At 41.6% G+C, this 21,611-nt stretch overlaps 1 protein-coding gene across 21 annotated transcripts in view; it reads left to right on the forward strand.

Moving 5' to 3' along the window:
* The window catches only part of AMOTL1 (angiomotin like 1), a 174,168-nt gene that overhangs the window by 124,541 nt on the left and 28,016 nt on the right, over window positions 1-21,611 (forward strand). For 11 of the 21 annotated variants that reach the window (XM_074015088.1, XM_065528897.2, XM_065528894.2 and 8 more), the window contains 3 exons: window positions 2,685-2,829; window positions 4,065-4,154; window positions 18,564-18,635. In XM_074015088.1, the coding sequence (XP_073871189.1) occupies window positions 2,685-2,829; window positions 4,065-4,154; window positions 18,564-18,635 (307 nt within the window). The remainder of the gene's footprint in view (window positions 1-2,684; window positions 2,830-4,064; window positions 4,155-18,563; window positions 18,636-21,611) is intronic. The other 10 variants (XM_074015093.1, XM_065528895.2, XM_074015095.1 and 7 more) reach the window with 1 other exon arrangement.

Below are 21,611 nucleotides of genomic sequence, written 5' to 3' on the forward strand. Positions count from 1 at the left end.
CTTTGGTCTTGATGGGGACTGTTCCTGTGACATGCCCGGCTGTCTGAAAGCAAAGGCCACCTTTTATAGATAAAATCAGCAAAGAAGTGTGAGTGTGTCTGGGAGCCATCTCTTTGGTAAATAAAATTTGAAGACAGGATCATAATTCATGGGAAGGCTATGAACAGGATTTAGGACATACTGTCCTCTGTGCTGCTGCATTACCAGCGGTTCATGATATCTGTGGACGAATCAGAAAGGCTTTGTGGAAATGAGGGGACCAGGGAAGAACCAACTCTGATATAAGGAGGCCTTTGGGAACATAAGGTGGTACCGAAAGGATCCTTGGTTTTCTCAGCTCAGCTCTAGTTAGCTGCTGCTAAGCAGAAGCCCTGGTGCCCTCCAGCCTATTCATCAGCCTCTTCTCAGCCATATCCTGGCTGCTCTGTAACCTCTGAGGGTGCTGACCACAGTATCTCTCATTTTTTTAAGTTTTTGGCTTCTAGGCTCCTACGGGTCCACTAGCTTCAGTCTTTTTCCCTGGTGCCCCTCCCCTCCTTTGGCGTGAATGCTTTTTTGGCCCTCTAATCTTCTGTTTATCTCCCTGAGTGGTCTCTGCTTTCTGATGTCATCTGTCATCTGTACATTGAGGACACCGCAGCCACTCTCCTGGCTTTTAGGCTTGTATGTTCACCTCCTAACTGGAAATCTTCGCCAATATGTGCATCAGGTTCCTCAAACATGGTATCTCCAAACCCAGACTGGTTTTCTTTCTTTAGTGAGCTTGGTTCTCTTATAATCATTTATCTTGGTTAAGTCTCCTTACCCCATCTTCTAAGCTGTGAATGTTTATGTTGTACTTGCTTGCTTTCTTCCTTACTGTCTGCACCCAGTCACCAAAACCTGCTGATTCTACTCATTAGTGTCTTTGGAATTTGCGCTTTTAGTGTCATAGTTCAGGCCCTTGTCATCTGTCATTGAGCTATTTACATAAGCTTTTTACCTGGATATCTCTTCTACCTCCTCTCCCACAAACCCCCACCCTCCAACCCCATCTGTTAGTTTTGTCTCTATGAGAACTTGGATGAGATCAGAGTTAGAATCTTCCTTCTCCAGTACCTCTCACCCCCACTAAGCCTCCCCTGCCCATAATTTAAAGTCCTTCCTTTTGGCCCTACCTCCTGCCACTTCTACCTTGCCCTCATCCCTGGACTACCATTTCTCTGAAATATTTACAGGCCAACTTAAGACTCTTAGCTCCTAAAGACCAGGAATTGCCTTCCTTATTTCTGTATCCTTAGCATCTGGAAAAACACCTGACATGTAAGCAAACAATGAATATCTGTTTGGATATATATTATTTATAGGAGTCTTGGCAGGGACTTTCTGATCCGGGCAGTTGGGGCTCAGAAAAGTGGGTCCCTGGCTCCTGGTGCCATTGCTGTCCTGTGGAAGCACTGAAAACATGGCTCTGATCTGGGACCCAGTGAAGGGCGCTAGTGCTTTCAACCCCATCAGTTTTGCCTTTGATTCTGACCTTAGCAGCATCTCATCAAGCATCCGTCCATGTTTGCAGGCACCCTCACCTGGTCTTTACCCTTTCTCTTGCATTTATGTTACATAACAATACAATGGGATTTATTGTTATCTACATAAAAACCAGACTATTATATCAAACTCCTGTTAGAATAGAGCTACTTGTTATCAATTTATATGTGCCATAGATTAAAGGCTTCCCCAGTTAGTTTTTGATTTAGTGAAATATTTTTTTAAATGGTTTTAATTTCTTGGCTATCAATTACTGAATATAAAGAGGTTTTCTGTGATTCTGTGATATATTTGTTTATGATTAGGTACATGTCCATTAATCCTTTTTTTTTCTTTTTTTCTTTTTGTGAGATGGAATCTCACTCTGTTGCCCAGGCTGTAGAGCAGTAACATGATCTTGCTCACTGCAACCTTCACCTCCCAGGCTCAAGTGATCCTCCCACCTCAGCCTCCCAAGTAGCTGGGGTTACAGGTACCCACCACCATGCCTGGCTAATATTTGTATTTTTAGTAGAGGCGGGGTTTCACCATGTTGGCCAGACTGTTCTCAAACTCCTGACCTCAGGTGATCCACCCACCTCGGCCTCCCAAAGTGCTGGGATTACAGGCGTGAGCAGTCTGCCATATAGATAATTTCATAGACAAAGGAATAAAAATACTAGGTAATGAAGCCTTTCCTCCAGTGGATTTTACGTTCCTTTGGGGACAGATAGGAGTGTCTCTGGAAAGTGCACTCTACTTGGAGTCTGGAAACTTGGGTTCTAATTATAGTCCTTTAGTTTTTTTGTACTTTAATATTTTCCTGATGTTAACTGGGAATAATCATAATAGCTATAAATTGCCATTAAAAGTGTAAGAGATTTAAGTTATGTTTAGATTTACCCCTTTCTAATATTGGTACAGAGGGACTTTTACAAGGTGACATCAGACAGTTCGGCCAGACTTGTGAGCCTGTAATTTACAGGATCCTAATGTAGTCTTTGGAGAGCAGGTGGGGGAGTGAAATCGATTATACAATTTGGTACACATGAAACTTCAGATGCAGAAAGACTGCATTGAAGATACAGCCTTCACACTGCAATGTCTAAGAATCCGTTTTACCAGGACACCAGCATGAATGTCAAAGGTACCACTTTAATGCCAGTTCTTTCTTTTAGTTTGAAAAAGAACTTCAGAGAATTTCGGAAGCCTATGAAAGTCTGGTCAAGTCTACCACCAAGCGAGAGTCACTGGACAAAGCGATGAGAAACAAATTGGAAGGCGAGATTAGAAGACTTCATGATTTCAACAGAGACCTCCGAGGCATGTTTATTCATGTTCTCTCTACCTAAACCACCTGTGTAGCTAAAAGCACAACTTTGGGGCCAGAATGCTTTGCCACAGGTGCTAGTCTGCCTGTTGTATATTTCAACCATCTGGGGAAGGGAGGAGGTGCTGAAAAAGCAGAATTGTTCTCTTCTGCCTTGTGGGTTGTATATTGCAGCATCGAGCTTTGGAAGTGACAGCCTGTATGCATGAGTCTGTCAAAGGAAGGGATTCTGTTTGTGGCTCCTTCTTGCTTTAAAAGTACTCAACCGCGATTCATGGCGGTGAGAATCTGAATGTTTGAAAAGATCAATGTTAGACGCACAACCCTTTCCACATGGGGCTGTCATTTGGTAGCGTGCTTTGAAAAGCAGCACTTAACTATTGCTAGGTGGACCATAGAAGACAGAGCTAGCCATATTTTCCCTCTGGGGGAAAAAATCCCCACAGTTGTGAAATAAGTAGACAATAAACTCGCTGAAAGATAGGAGTCACCTGCTGTTGGATTTTGGTCATCTCCAATGTGCACAATGAGTTAACCTATAAATGTTACTTTACCTTCAGCCAAGCCATTTTCAGTTGCTTCATATGTCAAAACGCTCCATGTCCTGGTAGTACCCAGTAGCTAGATCCCACCTTTTCTCTTGCTACAGACTCTTTTGGGTTGGGTGTCATCTGCATCCAGTGAATACTAGTTGAGTTGGATTATTTATTGAATAATGAAAGATTTACCAAGTGGTTTGAGCAAACATAGAAGTTGCTGTGTACAGTCTTCGTACATTAGGTCATTTTGACTTTTTTTGGGTATTTGTTATTTTTATTTCTTTGATTCTAAGATACAGAGAGCTGTCACTGGCTAAAATATATAGGTGATGATCAGGATTAGACTAGGGCTGGGTTTGAGGCCAAGGAGACTGTCTTTGTGAACACTTCAGATCGGGTTTGCTGGCCTTGAAGGCAGTGAGGTGGTTTTTCTCAGCACCTGTCCCTAGCTGCATGCTGCTGGTACACGTCATTTGTCTTTAGATCACATAAAGACACAGTGTGGCGTCTGAAGCCTTTTCTTTTGATATTTTGGGACATAGTTACTGTCTGTCCCCAAGTTGTTCAGTTTTGAGCTCCTGCCTGAGCATCTCTTCCTCCCCAGCTCTTGGCACCTATTTCATTTCTTGGTTAAATGATGACTTCAATCCATATACATTTCTTTGTAATCATTTCCTCTTTGTTCATAGATCGACTAGAGACTGCCAACAGGCAGCTCTCCAGCAGGGAATACGAAGGGCACGAAGACAAAGCTGCAGAGGGGCATTATGCTTCCCAGAGTGAGTTTCCACTTATTTATTTATCTCAAAGTTTGTTTGTTTAAAAACGGGGGCCTGAGGGAAGAATCGTATTAGTTTCAAGTGGGTTTTGTGCTGTTTGCTTTTTGTTTGTTAATTTAGCGTACAACCTATTGGCCTCAGATGAGGCCCTCCTAGGTCTACCCAAGACAAAGCTGAGGTCACTCTATGTTGCTTTAGTAATGTTTATTCTGTCCCTCTGACCTACAGTTTCTCTCTGTCTCTCTATAATACCCTTCAAGCAATAGCAACATCACAGCATGTCCTGGCACTCACTACTTCAGATAAGTTACAACCCTTTTTCTTCAGAAAACGGAAGGCGGCCTAGTGATGGGGTTTGGTTCTCTCTAGGGAGGTTTTGTCCTCGTGTAGGTTGTGGAGTTCTAGACTGGCTGCCCCTTGCCAGTGTGCAAGCCATCTGAGTGATCGCATTATATATCTATCTCCATGCGTGACACTCATTTCCAGAAGTCACTGAGCCCATTTCAGCCAGGAATAATGAACAGTTGCTTTGTAAGCCTTGATTTATTGGGAGAATATTTTATTAATTTTAGCAGAGGCAAATGATAGAATCAAATGGATTTTGAGAAACCATTGGTCAAGGTTTGAATTTCTACAGATTCATTGCACTAGCCAGAAATTTTAAAATCCAACTGTCTTTTTTTGAAAATTGAATTCATATCTATATCATAATTCTCAATGAGATTATGAGTAAGTGCTCACAAAGTTAAGACAATTTAGAACAACAAAAAGTAATGTATTCAGACACTAGCCATCTGTCTTATGATAGTGGTCTTCTGACGTGTGGGTTCCTCAATGCAGCCCTACATTTTAAAGACTGGAAAATAATTGGTTAAATTTTCTAATTTCCAATACTGTTTGGTTAGGTTTAACCTCCTGTGTGTCCCCCAGATTGATTCGTGATTGCATTCTGGCTATTAATACTAGCTCTGTTTTTTAAATTCAATGTTTTGCAAATGGACACTAATACTGTCTAGGGCTTTTGCCTGGGATACCTTTGTGGTCTCAGATCATTGGCCCAAGTTCCAGATTCACATAAAAGGCTATATCAGCACTTTGAATTACTTGGTTTTGTAACAACATTTATCTTATATCTCTTCCCGTGGGTGCAATAGATCTCACCTCGGTTTCATTTGAAAGGTGAATTGTCTTTACTACTTGCGTTTAGGATCGTGACACGTTTCTTCTGGATGACCGCATGCCTAGGTATAGTTAGTGTCTTTGGCGGGTATGTCAGCAATGCCAGTGTTGTGCACTCTGCGGATACTTTGCCTTCTTGTCAGGGGACATAATTTGATCACTTAGTTCAGGTCAAAATGGAAAAGCCAGTCAGTTTCACCTCATGGGCATTGTTCTGGCCTCCCAGCCAAGGCTGGTATGGAATAATGGAGTAATAGGGTTTAGTGCTGCGTGAACTCAGAAATGTTCTTCAGAAAGACTTTAACCTTCTGGCTCAAAGCTGAAACATCAATTATCAAGCAAAGAGGCCCTTCCAGCTCGACAGGGAATTACTTGTTCTGTACAAATATGCTCCACTGTGTTCTGAAGGCAAAAACAAGAGACCAGAGGCATTTTTCAACTGCTTAAAGGATCGCAGTGTCGATATGTAGTGTAATTGAATCCAGGCAGAGCATTTGAAGCAGGTTTGGTAATGGTGATACCTAACCATTTTTCTTACACCTAATCTTTGCAGGACACTTTGTGCCTTCACAGCTTTATAATTATTTACATTAGTTTCTCCTCTCCTAGTGTGGCCAAGGAATGGACTCAAGATGTTATTTCAAATTTATAGTTAGGTTGTTTTCTTAGTGAGTTGTAAAAATTCTTTTATTAAGTAAATTAGCATGTCCCCCACATATATATGTCACAGATATTTTCTCCAGTTGTTTTTAATCTTTATTCTTTATTTTATAGAAGATGTTTTTAAGTGACTATATTTATGCCTTCTAGGTTTTCTGTCATGCTTAGAAATACTTGTTACCCTCCCAGGTTATAATAATATTCACCAATGTTTTCTTCAAATTGTGAGTATGATTTCATTGTTTCCAAGGCACATATTTAGGAAGCTAACTTGGGAGGCAGAACAGAGGAGAAATTCATGAGGGACTATCCTACAGGCAAGGAGACTAGTTAGCAGGTATTTCAGTACAGTATCTGGGGAGGAGATGGAGAGGTCATGAACTAAGCCAGTGGAAATAGCGAGGAAGAGTAGGGGACAGATAAACAAATGATAAATTAGTAGGACTTGGTTGACCAGTTGAATAATGGCAGTGAGAGAAAGGGATGTGACTGGAGCAGCTGGATGGATGATCACCCTTTACCAATAAAATGCAGCAGGAGGAGGTTGGGATTAGTTAATGACTTAAGGTTTGAACATATTCGTCATCTCACCTTGCAACCCAGAGCTCAGTGAACAGGTATAACAATAGGTGCAAAGATAGGCAGAAGGTTGGATGGTGCTCTCTGGCAGGCTTTCATTTAGCATGTGGGTACAGAATGGCAGGCATGAATTACTGCCTCTCTTCCTAGTTATTAATGTGTTCCATTATCTGTGTATTGGTTCAGAAACCCTATTGTTAGAATAAATTTCAAACCCCTAGTGATTATAATTATAAATATTGCCCACTTAAGGGAAGCCATCCTTTTCAAGTGAGTTTTTTGGAATTCTAGCACTTGGTTAAAAGAAAGGCAAGACTGCAATAAAAGTTGTATCTCGGGCCGGGCGCCATGGCTCACGCCTGTAATCCCAGCACTTTGGGAGGCCGAGGCGGGTGGATCATGAGGTCAGGAGATTGAGACCATCCTGGCTAACACGATGAAACCCTGTGTCTACTAAAAATACAGAAAATTAGCCGGGCGTGCTGGTGGGCGCCTGTAGTCCCAGCTACTCGGGAGGCTGAGGCAGGAGAATGGCATGAACCCAGGAAGCGGAGCTTGGAGTGAGCCAAGATCACGCCATTGCACTCCAGCCTGGGTGACAGAGCAAGACTCCGTCTCAAAAAAAAAAAAAAAAGTTATATCTCAGGGTAATACATACCAAGAAGTCAAAGTTAGGTTGTGAAGCTCTTGCCAGCCACCTTGGCAATGGGAGAGTCAGAGGGAAGGGGGAAGTAGAGAATAACATGCTCAGCTTTTCTGCTAGGTGTTCACATAGAAGCTAGGCATCCAAGTCTAAGAACACTCAACCGACTCTTGCAGTTCAAGCAGCAGGTGGGACTTGAAAGATCTCCCAGTTAATGGAGGGAAGAAGTCCTTCCTGGCCAGATTTAAATATTTCCCTCTGCTCAGGGTAGTTTTCTTCTAAAAACTGAACTCTGCTCTTAAGTTGGAGTTTTATGAAGGCCTTAGTGGACTGCCTGGGTAATGACTACTTAATTCTAAAGACTGAAGTGGACATGAAACAGGCTCATTGTGTTCCCCCCAGTCATGAGATTTGTCTATACCAAAAATCTTGAGGAATTAAGTGCTTAGGAGCTTGATGCCCTTGAGGAATGTTTTTCCCCTGTCACCTCATGGTATTGTAACATTCTCTTTGGAGGAATTCAACTTTTTGTTTGTCTGTGAATTTTCTGGTCTTGCTTGTTTATTTTTCCACATGTTTTTATAGCTTATAGGATGGTGATGTCAAAGCCAAATTGCTCCTGAAAACCAGGGCCTCTAGCCCTCCTGTTTGGTCTGGCTGTGAGAAACTCGGGCTTCTTTGTGCCTCAACTTAACTAAGGTTCTCATTTTTCCCATTCGTTTGTCACATACACACATGCACACCAGAGGCAGGTTACTGTCTGCTAAAGGCAGAACTCCTGGAAATACCTCTTACCATTCTTAGCTGTGTCTTCTCAGTCACAGAAACTTTTTAAAACTGTTTCTTTCTGAAAATGGATAGCTCTGCAGAATTCCCATCAGCTCTAGGCCAGAAAGCCAAAAATAAAACATTAGATGTGAAGAAACTGAACTGGTAGAAATTGAAATTTCATTTTATTGGGTTTTTTGTTTTTTTTTTTTTTTTTTTTTTTTTTTTTTTTGAGACGGAGTCTCGCTCTGTCACCCAGGCTGGAGTGCAGTGGCCGGATCTCAGCTCACTGCAAGCTCCGCCTCCCGGGTTCACGCCATTCTCCTGCCTCAGCCTCCTGAGTAGCTGGGACTACAGGCGCCTGCCACCTCGCCCGGCTAAGTTTTTGTATTTTTAGTAGAGACGGGGTTTCACTGTGTTACCCAGGATGGTCTCGATCTCCTGACCTCGTGATCCGCCCGTCTCGGCCTCCCAAAGTGCTGGGATTACAGGCTTGAGCCACCGCGCCCGGCCTATTGGGGTTTTTAAATAGATATGTTGGAGCTTTGTCGTATTCTTGAATTGAGTGGGACCTGATTAGCTCTGGCATGTTTGTGTTTTTCTGGGATAAACCCAAGTCATGTTTAAAGGTTGCACAAGAGCCTATCTCCACCGCTTTAGGATTTGCTGGGCACTGCAGGTTCCACATATCTGGTTAAACTCAAGTTTGTATAAGTTAAGATTCTGGCTGTTAAATGATGCACCTCTCATCATTTAACAAGAAGATTTCTTGGACATTCAATGATTTGTTTAAAACAACATATTGAAGAGTCACGGGTGTAAATGAGTCAGAACTATATGCATTTGATTTCCCTTAAAATTCTTGTGGGTTTAAAAATTAACTGGAAAAAAATGTGTTGGATCATATTGTTTTAAAAATAATAATTTGCTGTTTTCAGTGTAGACGGCAATCATCTTACCCTTGAATCTTATTTTAGCTATTTTCGTTTTCTGTCTCTTATAGAACCTAAAAGAGACTAAAATAATTTCCTAAAAGAAAATCCCTCCTGGTTTTTGTATTTCTATAAGGTCTTGTGTGAACCACGGATCAGAAATTAAAATGACATAAACATTTATTCTGTTGACCCACATAGAGCATAAGGAGATTATTCTGAATCCTCATTAGGTTTCATTACATCAGATGCTGTGGGTTTCTATCAAGCATCATTAGGAAAGAAGGCTAGATGTTGTCACATGTGAACACACTGATTTACCGCCTCTCATGGGCCAACCAGCACTAGTGCTTGCAGCTCCTCCTGACTCTGGGCTCCTTGGGGCGAAGCTCCTGTTACAGCACTTATTCTGCAACCTGTAAGGTCATGATTTATTTGGGTGACACTCCACTAAATGGGAGAACTGTAGACTTTCTTTACCAGTATTCATCCCCCACTAAAACCCCTTGCATCTTCATGTACCTGGCATCCAATTAATGTTTATTGAGAGAATGAATAAAAGTGGAAAATCCTAGTGACAATAGGCTTGAAATTATCTTTATGTAGCGTCAGTATAAAAATATTCTTTTAAACTCAATGTTCCAGTCATGTTGAGAGAAACCCCGGGTAATCCTCTGTTATTTCAAGACTTTAGGGCAAAATTATTAAACAAACTACTATCAGAATAAAAGCAATTTGAAAATAGCTGAATTTCTTTTTCTGCATTCTTTCTTCTTTTTTTTTTTTTTTTTTTTTTTTTAGAATAGAAGAATATCCAGATAATGGGAGTCTTTCATTATTAAGAACAATAGTATTTCTCAAGAAAGGTGATGTTAGTATAGTCCATTTTTGGCTCCTTTAACTTCTTCTCATTTACCCTGCTGTGGATATGATGGAGGTGAGAATTGGTCTGGCATATAAAGGTTTTGGTAACCACTGGCCAGGTGCTCACACTGACCAATCCATAGACCATGCTGGACACTGCAGATCTGCACCATGGGCAGAGGGGAAGGATTGTCCAAGAAGCCTGCCAGGGTGACATCATTTTGATCAAGAAAGTTGTCTTAACTGATTCTCCTGAGAGATGACCCTTACATATAGTAGGACTATGCAGTTCTAAAAATCAAAGTTTTGTAGGTCCAGGCTCCAGCAAATTGTCTTGGATCAGCTGCCATATCTCCTGAGGCCTGGTGTCTTACTAACAGGCTCAGAGACCTGAAGTTAGATGGTTAATCTGCCTGCACCTCTATTTCCTTTAAAGTAATAGAAGAATGAATCTTCCAGTTTAGCCACCAGAGCTCTGAGGACTAACCAGTGATAGGAAATGTAAAGTGGAGTTTATAAAATACATGTATTCTGCAACACTTCTCCCTGCCTTCTTGCATCTATTTTGGCATGCACCTTCTCCAGAAGGACCTGCCAACTTTCAGGGTAGGAGAGTGGGACGTGTTCCCAAAGAATGCCTGCCTGGTTTATTGAGCCTTACTGACTTTGGAAAGCAAAGCATGTGAGTGCTTAAGCCCACTTGATCAACCTTGACAGGCAGCACTGAGAAACTTCAAACCTACATGACAACCAGAAGCGCGCACAGCCTGCAGGGTATCTGTTTATGTTCAATCAAATCTCCTGCCCAAGTGTGAAAATTAATGTTACTCAATTTAGGCTCAAATTAAGCTCTGATTTGCCATGCTTAAAGAATGGAGCTGATTGAAGAAGTGCCTCTTGGTCACGTGTTGATGTCTGGCCTTTAACAACTAAACATGGGTTATGATTTTCACGTTGTTGGTTTTTAAATTATTTATTTGCTTGGCTTTCCTGTTATATATAAGGCTGAAAAATTAAGCATCTTAAACTTTTCAGCATTCTTTGCACTACATAGCCAGATAGATGGATGGAGTAAGCACAAACTGGAAAACATACTGAAGTCCATTTGCATTTCTTCTGGCATCAGGGAACCCTTGCTTTCCCTAACAATTCAGAACCAGGAAACCCATGTTCAGGCCTAAGCTTAAATTAAATGGCAGTTGCTTAGGGAGGAGTTCCTGAGACACAGTTAGATCTTCCTTTTATATACTCCCCCAGCACTGTGTACTTTTTTCCACTGTAAACACTCATCACAACTATAAATAAGTAATTGGATAATCCTTTTCTATCTTCCCCAACTAAACTGTACACACCATAAGGGGAGGGGCCCTGCCTGTCATCTTCACATTAGAGTCCCAATCATTGTAAGTTCAGAACCTGGCATAGTGCCTGGCACTTAGAGGCATTTAATAAATATTTGCTGGACATCGAATGAAATGATCATTATCATTGATTCAAGCAAACAGTCATATAGGCTATCTACTATCAACTCACTGTATTTTAGGCCGCAAGTCAGCAAACTCTTTCTGTTAAGGGCCAGCTGATAAATATTTCAGGCTTTGAGAGCCACAGCTACTCAACTCTGTCCCTGTAGCCCCAAAGCCACCATAGATGATCATAAACAAATGAGTGTAGCCGTGTTCTAATAAAAACCCTGTTTACCAAAACAGGCTGTGGGCTGGGTTTGGCCTGCAGGTCATACTTTGCCAACCTCAGTTCCAGGAACTAGTCATGGAAAAGGGAGAAGAAGGAACCCTAACAAAAGGAGAAAATATTGAAGGAGGATGCAAAATAAAGAACTTTAAAAGTATTCCCTAGATCTTTGTAAATTGCCTTAATGTGTAAATCAAGATATAATTGTTATTTTCTGTCTTAATCCCACATCAGGGGAACATAATTATTATCATTTTAGAAAAACAGAGAAAACTAAGACACAGAAATGCAGTCAAAAATTTTAGTTACCCAGTGAGGATTCAAAATTAGCTAATGATGGAGAAAGGGCGGGGCAGGACTAGCCCTTTGGTTAGCCATGATAGTTAATCGGCTGGGTATTGAGGTCTTAGGGGTGCCTCTGCCAGTGGTTCCATAAATTCTCACCATAAGCATCCTACTGTGAAATGAGGTCTGCAGATCTGGATATCAGATTTGGAGAGTACCTTAAAGGTTACAAGTGTGGTTACCAGCAATGCACGTGTCTTCAGAACCAGAGCCCACTAACCAGCGGCCGCCACCAGTGTCCGTGTCTTTGGAGGCTGTGGAGCTGCTGGTTACAAGTGTATGCTCAGGTGGAGTTGCAGGTTTGCTCCCCAGTTTCCATCCTTCGGGTCCTACCTGGTTCAGGCCAGCCCGGCTGTGGTCATTTAACAACGGTAACAACTGCCAACACTAATTGAACACTAACTGAGCACTTACTGTGAGCCAAGCACTCCGCTAGCCCTCACAGGTACATTGTCTCTTTTACTGTTCCAAACAAACCTTTGAGGTAAGTATTGCAGGTATTTTACAGATGGAGAAATTGAGGCCCAGGAAGATGAAGTAACTTGTCCACGGTCATACAGGCTGATAAGTGAAGCAGATAGATTTTGAACCTAGGTCATTCGATTCTGGAGCCCAAACTCATACTGAACTGCCATGGGGAAGCCATCTCCTATGGACCAGGCAAGTGGAGAGATATTAGAATGTGAGAGGTGGCAATGTTGAACTCCTGGTGGTTTTAGAGCTCATTAGTGTAGCGTTCACATTTTGCAAAGAAGAAACTGCAACCGGAGTGAGCAAGTGTTTAATGGCTAAACCACAACTAGAATTAGGACCTCCGTTTTCTTATTTTTTCCTTCCCCTTTTCCAGAAGGTCAATTCTGTCGGCTCTGGGATTGACCAAGGATTTCATGATTTTACACTGCGAAGGATCCTGGATGGTAAATGAACAAAGTTTTTATACCAGAAAATTTTTATACTAGAAGACTTACTTGGTTGCAAATTATTTAGCCCAGTGCTGTGACTTAATACTAATGTGTTCAGATCTTCTCAAGTGAGTTCCAACTACTGGAATTAACATTCTGCGCCTTTGGTTTTTACATCTATCTTTGAACTAGAGCCAATTATAATAAAAGGTCTTGTTGGATAATTCAGTATATCCTCTTCAGATACCCCCTGCCCCAGATTTATTTCCTTGAGACCAGAATAGAGCTTAGAGTTAAGAAAGAAAGAAAGAGAGAGAGAGAGAGAGAGAGAGAGAGAGAGAGAGAAAGAAAGAAAGAAAGAAAGAAAGAAAGAAAGAAAGAAAGAAAGAAAGAAAAGGAAAAGAAAGAAAGAAAGAAAGAGAGAGAAAGCAAGCAAGCAAGCTAGCTTTCTCAAAATGTGAAGTCAAACTTTATTCTCTGGATGATAAAAATTAAAAAATAAGCAGAATACAACGAGTAACTCTGTGGTGTGGTTTCTTACAATTAGTTTTCAAAACTATTTTTAGTTCATGAATTATAGTGAGAGCCTACAGCTGTATCTTAATGGATTCAGAGAACTTTTGAGGGGACAAAGTGTTTGTTTTAAGTCCAGAAAATTTGGTCTTAGACCATTAAAAATAAGCTTGCATCTGTTACTAATTTTCTTTTTGCTTACAAAGACTGGTTTGGTAGAAAGAAGGGAAAAAAAGGAATCTATTCAAAGCAAGTTGCAAAAATGACAGTGGGAGGGGTTGCAGAAGTTAAAAGAAGAGAGAGAATATAATTGTAGACAACGCATTTCTTTATCCCTGATCAGTCCTAGCATAAACAACTTTTTCCGCCAGATGTAATGATTTCCCCAGCATAACTTCTGTCTTTGGGGCAAGCTTTGGTTAAGCCATATTTGCCATTCAGCGGGGCCACTTAAAAACATATATATATATATGTGTGTATATATATACACACACACATTATAATAATGCCTTAGTTAAAACAAATATAAGTATATACATGTTATATACATATTATATATATACCTATATTTGTTTTATACCTAAATTGACTTTAATTAAGACATTATTTACATCCAATAAAATTTACACTTTTAAATGTCCCGTATCTTGAAATGTAACAATGAGCACAATCAAGGTACATAATTTGTATAGCTAGTATGGCTTCTCTTCACCTCTGTAAGCCAGCTGCTACTCCCCACCAGAAACTGTCTGCTTCTGTTCACATTTTAACACCTTCTGATCATTATTCTTTATATTATGGCCAGGTTTTATGGTTGTTCTCTGCACAGGAGCCAAATCGTCTAGGAGGGTCTTACTTTGTCATATCTGCAATTAGAAGTGTCAGTTTTTTATATTAAGAAAAGAGAAGGCAAGGCCAGGCGTGGTGACTCACACCTGTAATCCCAGCACTTTGGGAGGCTGAGGCGGGCTGATTACTTGAGGTCAGGAGTTCGAGACCAGCCTAGCCAACACCACGAAACCCCATCTCTACTAAAAATACAGAAATTAGCTGGGCATGGTGGCATGCACCTGTAATCCCAGTTATTCTGGAGGCCGGGGCGGGAGAATCGCTTGAGCCTAGAAAGCAAAGGTTGCACTGAGCCGAGATGCCACCACTGCACTCCAGCCTGGGCCACAGAGCCAGACTGTGTCTCAAAAAAAGAAAGAAAGAAAAAAGAAGGCAAAAAAGCCCTTTTCTTCAGTGGTGGTTACAAAAAGTTTAAATCTTCAGGTTTGATTTAAAATGGAATTACGAGTATATGTATAGTCAAAACCAAGAGCCCTGTGCATCCTATATTTATGTGGCACTATTATTCATTGTCTAGTTTGTTTTTATGCTGTCAGCAGTGCTGTCGAAGTAGCAGTACTTTTTTATTTCAGGTAAAACAAAATAAAGTGAAAGGTTGAGCAGTACATTTGGAAGCTGAGCTGGATGAATGGGTGTCTCCTCAGTCAAGCAAGTTTGTAAACTGCATATGTAATAAGCTTGGGTGGGTAAAAAAACCTGTGAGTTATACCTAAATGTGTAAGCACAATTTCCAGAAGTAAAATGCAATGTGAAGAATGACTAGATCAGAGAAAATTGTATTTAAGAGAACTTTTACAGGTAGAGAGTAAAATAAATATTTTACCAAATCGTACTTGAGGTATCTTACTTTTGATGCTTTAAACTCACTGTGGGTTCTGGATAAGAGCAATAGATAAATTATATAAAATAATAAAAATTTTATAACTATGTTAAGACAAAAATGTGTTGTTTTCCTATATTAGACCAATAGAGGATTCTGTGGTTAGGCTTTGTTGCTTTCCAGTAACAAGTATTTGGAAACTGTTTTAAAGACTCAGTTAGAATTTGATTATATACCAACAGCATCCTCTTATTCAATAAACTGTTGCCTAAACTTATATTTCTTCACATATAAGACACATCAGTTATGTTAGATCTTTAAAGTCCTATGAAGATAGAAGGGTTTCGACGCACTGTGAAGACATCTCAGTCACTATGAAGACATCCAGTAGGAAAAATGAGACAGACACACGTCAGTCACTGGACCTGGAGTGCAAGGCAGAATGTGGCAAGGACCTGTTAGAGAACCACACTCAAAAGAACCCCCACCTCAAAAAGAAAAGTGTGTTGGGGGAGAAGCCTGTAGCCTTTAGGGTGGGCCTTGAAAAGTAATTAACAGTTTAGAAGAATTTTGCTGTACAGCACTCTGTCAACAGGGACATTGCTATTCTTTTACATTTAGGCAACAGAGTTTGAATAAATCCATTGCACTTTAGGCTTTACTTCATTTTCCCATATTATCCATCTCTCCGGAAGATTTCTTCCCCACATTTTAACAGAAGCCATTTCCACAAATCTTTATCTCTTTTGTAATGACTAAACTAGTAGCTTTCAAACTCAGAACTCTTGTTCAGATAGTGTGGAAGTGTAATACGTAAAATACGTAAAATGCAGGACAGTTGAAGAAATTTCTGGCTGAGATGGGTTCATCTTCAGAATTCCTCTCCTTCCCAGTTGGCCACAGCGTCTCTTCTCTTCCTTCCCTCCCTTCCCTCTCCCTCTCCCAGGGCTCTGCAGAACAGTTTGGTTTTAATTCCCCTTCTTAACTTTCCTTATTACAGAACTCATTTAAAAACACTCCACTCTCTCCGCCATTTAAAACCAGCCCTCGCTGGAGTGTTCCTGTTTGTGAATAGACCCACTTAACCACTCAACTTGCAGCCTATGTATCCAGCCGCCTGGCAGAACCCTGGTAATCTCCACCAGAGCTCAGGGACAGCAGAAAGCTGAAGGCCCTTTCCCCAAATAACAAGGCTCCTTACCCAAGAAACCATCAGCAATTTTAAAAAGATAACAAAAAATCAAACCAGCGACTTCTACGGTCAGCGTTGTATCATATTACTTTTCTGTTTGTGAATTCATGTGTGGCTGTAAAAAGTAGATCGTGTTTCATGTTGTTTTGCATCAAATAAGCCTCATGTGAATAGATTACTCGTATGTGTTTGCAAACAGTGCTCTTTTTGGATTCTACTTTTTTGAGTCTTTCTATGTTCATCAGTTCGACTCAAACTGGGGTGAGGAGGTGGGGGCAGATGTTAAGAAGGGGCACTTGAGTGTGGAGTATCTTTGAGGCAGAAGGAACCTAAATAGTTTTGTAGACAGTAATGTAAATGAAATATCTTCCTATTGTCTTTCCATACCCACAACCTCAGAAAAAAAAATTACCTTTGGTATCAACAAGGACTGTCTAATAAATCTGATCCTTCAATTACTCTATAAATTGTAGCTGTCCCTTGAAATAGAATCCTCTCCAACATCTGTTTAGTATTATCAGATATGGTGCCAGGGACCTTGGAGCTGAGGGATCACTGAAGAAGAAGAAATGGAGGAGAAACATTAGGGAGGGATAATGTGGCAGATAATTATTTGAACATCTTTTCATAAGAGGATTTCATTTCAGCAGCATTGTGGAGAAGCTTCTAGTTAACAGAATTGATGCCCTTGGTGTTGATCAGCACGGGACTAGCTGGGCAGATAGCAGGAAACTTGTCTATTTCATAGAGCATTCCAGGTTAGGAAGCATTGGCCTCTTCACACAGGTTCATTCTCTAAGTGAACCGCCAGTGCTGGACTTGGGGCTCCAGCATGGTACATAGAGGGCCTGGACACTGTTGTACATGGCTCCCCTCAGTCTTCCTACTCGGCCTCTCCTTTGTGGCTTCCTCTCTGGTAATGCCCTTTAAGCTCTCTTCACTCAGAGACTCCCAGAGACTGTACCTCTAAAATCAGTCATTGGCATTTCTGAGGTTCATTTTGTGCCTGCCTCCTCCTCCTTTAACTCTGTCACAACCACCACCTCTTCCCACATCCAAGAACCTTCCTCGAGAAGTGCCAGAGAGATACCTGACTCTCCAGAAGCAGGTGCCAAAATGGGCTAGTTATGTATCATTATGGGGGCATTTGGAATTTGGAGCTTGAACAGAATTAGCTTGGCCTATTTTTATGCCTTCATACGCCTCTCTCTCTCTCTCCTCTCTCTTGTCTCTCTCTCACTCTCTCTCTGAGAGATCCAAACCCCCCCAACCCAGTTGGTTAAGGATCAAACCTTGATTCCAGCTGAAAAAGGAACAGAATACTGTCTTAGTTCATTTTCTGCTGCTGTAACAGAATACCACAGACTGGGTAATTTACAAACAATAGAAGTTTATTTGAGTCATAGTTCAGGAGGCTGGCAAGTCCAAGAGCATGGTGCTGGCACCTGGTGAGGGCCTTGTGCTGCATTATTGCATGGCCAAAGGGCGGAAGGCAGAAGTGATCCCATGAGACAGAATCAAGCAGAACTCATTTTTTAAATGAGTAACCTATTCCCACAATAACCAACCTACTCCTACAGTAACAGCATTAATTAATTCATGAGGGCTGAACCCTCATGGCCTAATCGTCTCTTAAAGGCCCCACCTCTTAATACTGTTACAATGGGGATTAAGTTTCTAACACAAGAAATTTGGGGGACCATATTCAAACCATAGCAAACACCTATCTTTTACTTACCAAGCACTCCAGTGACTTAGACACTCCTTAATCAAGCAGGCAGTAGCTGGACTCCTCTATCTCTCCAGTTACGTGGGGTAGGGAAAAACTTCTCAAAAATTCATTGTATCAGTAAACCATAGAAATGAATTCCTATGTAGGAAGTACTGGCTTACAGGTTTGCTGTCCTCAGAAGCCCCAGCCGTAAGTGGGAGCACTGAATTTGAAGCTGTAGCACAGCACATAGAGCCCTGACCTTATACACACATCCACCCTCAGTATTTCCTAACAGAAGTGGCTAAAACGGTAGAACGGGGTCTTCTGTCCCACGGTTCAGCTGGCAGTTAGGCTTAGTGCTCAGATAGTAATCACAGAAACAGTGTCAGCAGGGTGTCCACTTGGAACCTTACCCAGAAGTGACAAAAAAGAAGGGTAAGACAGAAAGGGGACATCTTTGAATTATTGGACCTATTTCTTTCTACCAGTTGTGTTCTTTCCTCAAGCAAGGGAGACACAAATGGACCACCATTCGACATTGTACAAGTGTCATAGCTTGCTTTGCTTCAGTTTTCTATTTGTCAAATGGGGCTTATGGGAGGATTATATGTTTTAAAGCTCTTGGAACAGTGACTGGGACATGGTAAGTCCCCAGGAATGTATGTTAGCTCTTGTTGTGATTTATCAAGTATTAGTATTATGTGCCAAGTCCTGTGGTAGGCATTTTACTGATACTTATTTCAATCCTCACCTGCAGTTCTGCAAAATAGATCTTGTGAGTTTCATCTGAGGAGATGGAGTCTCAGAGAGGTAAAGTCATGTGTCCAAGGTGAGCTGCTGTGCGAAGGTGCCAAAATCAAACCAGGTCGGCCTGGCCACAAAGCCTGTGCCATCGCTGTGCTTAAGAGTAAACAGTGTATGAGCAGACATCCTTCTATGTAAATGGGACGAGAGCCATCAAGCTAAACAGCTCCCTACGCCACACAGTTCAGGGTAATTCATATCCACTGAGTAAACAGACCGTTCTGGGCAAGAATTCCCTTGTGTCAACTTGCCTGTTCCAGGAATTCTCAGTATATATATTGGAGCCCTACCAAAAATTCATCACGAGACTTGTCTTTCTTGAGATCCATCTGAAGAGGCTTAGCTAATAAACTGAAGGACCTTCTTATGAGGTGGTTTCACTGTGGGGCTGTCCCTTGTTATCTCCCGAAGGATGACTCCTTTGAGTGAGTCTGATACACTTCATGGTCCCCATGTCTCCAAGAGTTGGGGAGCATAGCTAGCCCACCTTGTAGGCTGACTGCCATGAAACCCCATCTTGTTCATTCCCTGCCCTGGGTTAGTTGTCCTTCCTGTGTTCTCACAGCACCCTGTGCCTGCATCTGTTAGAGCGCCTTGTCACATTGCCTTTGCCCACGTCTTTGCATCTTTTCCCACCAGATCAGGTACAGAATGCTATATCCTACTCACCTCACAGCCCCAGAATTTATCATACTTCCTGTAACAATAATAACCGCAGTGTTATCAAAGTTGACATTCATTGGGAACTTACTATATGCCTTTTGAAATAGGTACTATTGTGATGCTTACTTTAAAGGCAAAGAAGCTGAAGCACAAAGAGATTTGTTTACTACCCTAGTCACAGAACCATAAGTGGAAGAGCTGGGTGTGAACCCAGGCAGTTTGATTCTAGACCCATGCTTTTAACCAGTACTCTGATGCCTCTGTGTAGTAGATGCTTCATTAGTTAATATTTGTAAATGGATACACATGTGAATGTAATTGCTATGTTTTCAGAGATATATGACCTGTGACATAACTTATATCTGTGCAATAGTAAGCTATGTTGTAATGGAGCTCTTCTATCCCTATGCGTGCTTGGAGAGGAGGAGCAGTACAGGGCCGTGTTTGTGAACACACATTAGATATAAATGCAACTTCTATTTCTGCCATTGATGATCATCACCTCTATGGGCAAGTTACTTACCCTTTTTTTAGTGGCATTTTCCTCAGCTGGAAAATAAGAATTATGTTGCCTACCTCCTACAGAAAACTTAGAATAAAGAGACTACTATAATTAACCATTCCTGAAACACAGTACTTACTCAACAAACATGGGAAGATATTGTTATTACTATTGTCATGAACATTGTTTTTAAAACTTTATAATTGACAACACTACTGCCTATCAGTGGACAAGGAGTTCTTAACCAGTATGAGTGATACTAAGTGATGATGCTGGAGCTTTAAGTCTAAAGTCACCAAATTCAGGACAGAGATGTTTGACCCATGAATTTCAGAGGTCTGCAAAACACTCCAGAAACGAATGTAGCTTTTGTCCAATCTCCACATGTTTGTCTGTAGTGTACACTGTGGGGTTTAGGGAGCCTGGGCAGAGGAAGGAACCAGAGGTATCCATGGTCAGTACCAGCCATCTGGTGTGTAGCGGCTTGTAAGTGAGCAGTGGGCTCGAAGGTCGAGTGGACAACTGTATAACAAAGGCTGTTAGGAGATCACGAGGATACTGAATACCTAACAGCTAACAGGAGCTATGATTTATTGTTCTGTGGACACTGAACTTGGCACATAATAAAGACTCATTCATTCATTCAACAATATTTTTGAGCCAGGCGCTCTTATTGGCCCAGGGAATCAATAATAACTAAAACAAAGTCCTGAGTACTCAGGTCCCTTTATACTTTATAAGCATCATCATAATAACACTGTGATGTAGATGATACCATTGCCATTTGATAGATGAGGGAGCTGAGGCACAGAGAGGTTAAATACCTCACCTGAGGCCTCATAATTATAAAGTAGTGAGCCTAGGATTTGAATCCAGGTCTTTCTCATGCTAAAATCCTTTCTTTAGCTACAATATGATACTGCTTATCAAGCAAATAGCAAACGCTGAGATCATGTATGTATGTGGCAGGGGGGTGTTGGAGGGGTGGGATGTTTGTTGACTCAGGACTATCTAAATAGCTATCATTGTGATATAACAATAAATAATAGTCATCACTGATCTACAGAACATGAGAAACTTTGGTTGTGGCTTCTATTCTTGAGCTCAGACTTTCATTTTACTGCTTCTTGTCAACATCAGTGTATACTTGGTGGCCCTCAACAAAGAGAAGAATGTTTATGCTTAGGTTGATAACCAGGTAGAAGCTCTGAGATCCTGAGGTTCATTTCCAGGATGCCTGCTTAGTAATGCCTGAGTGCCCTCCAGAGCTTGGACAAGGCCAGCAGGCACTATGACCATTGAGATGTTGTCCAAACCTAGGATTAGGTGGTCAAATATCAGTGACTTTGCACAGAGTGAGGTGCTTTGGTCCCTTCAGGGCTGTGGATGGGGGTGGGTAGCACTAGTGGGCTGCCACCGACCCCTTTGTTTAGGTCTCTCACATGCCTGTTTTCCACGGATTGGGAAGGAAGTTTCAGAGGCACCATTTCAAATGCCACAGAAAGGGAGAAGGGGCAGTGCAGAGGGTCACTGCAGTGGGGCATAAAGAACCCAGAAATAATGCTGTGCTCTGAGTCGGGATCTTGGTGGCCTCATCTTGTTTTCAGGGGATGCCGTTGCTTCTAGGAAGCACAGCCACCGCTTAGCTTTACAAGTCAGCTCCTTCAGTCTGTCGATTCAGAAGCTGTTCCATTGCCCCCTGATTCCATTGACATAATTCGACGATGCAAGGGTTGTGCAGTCAAGAAGGAAGGACATTGTACTGGGACATCAGGAAAACCAGATTCTGGCCCTGGCTCTGTCCCCACTGGCTGGGAGACCCTGGACAAGTGCCTT

Source organism: Macaca fascicularis, chromosome 14 (genome assembly GCF_037993035.2).
Source record: "Macaca fascicularis isolate 582-1 chromosome 14, T2T-MFA8v1.1".
Lineage (NCBI taxonomy): Eukaryota > Metazoa > Chordata > Mammalia > Primates > Cercopithecidae > Macaca > Macaca fascicularis.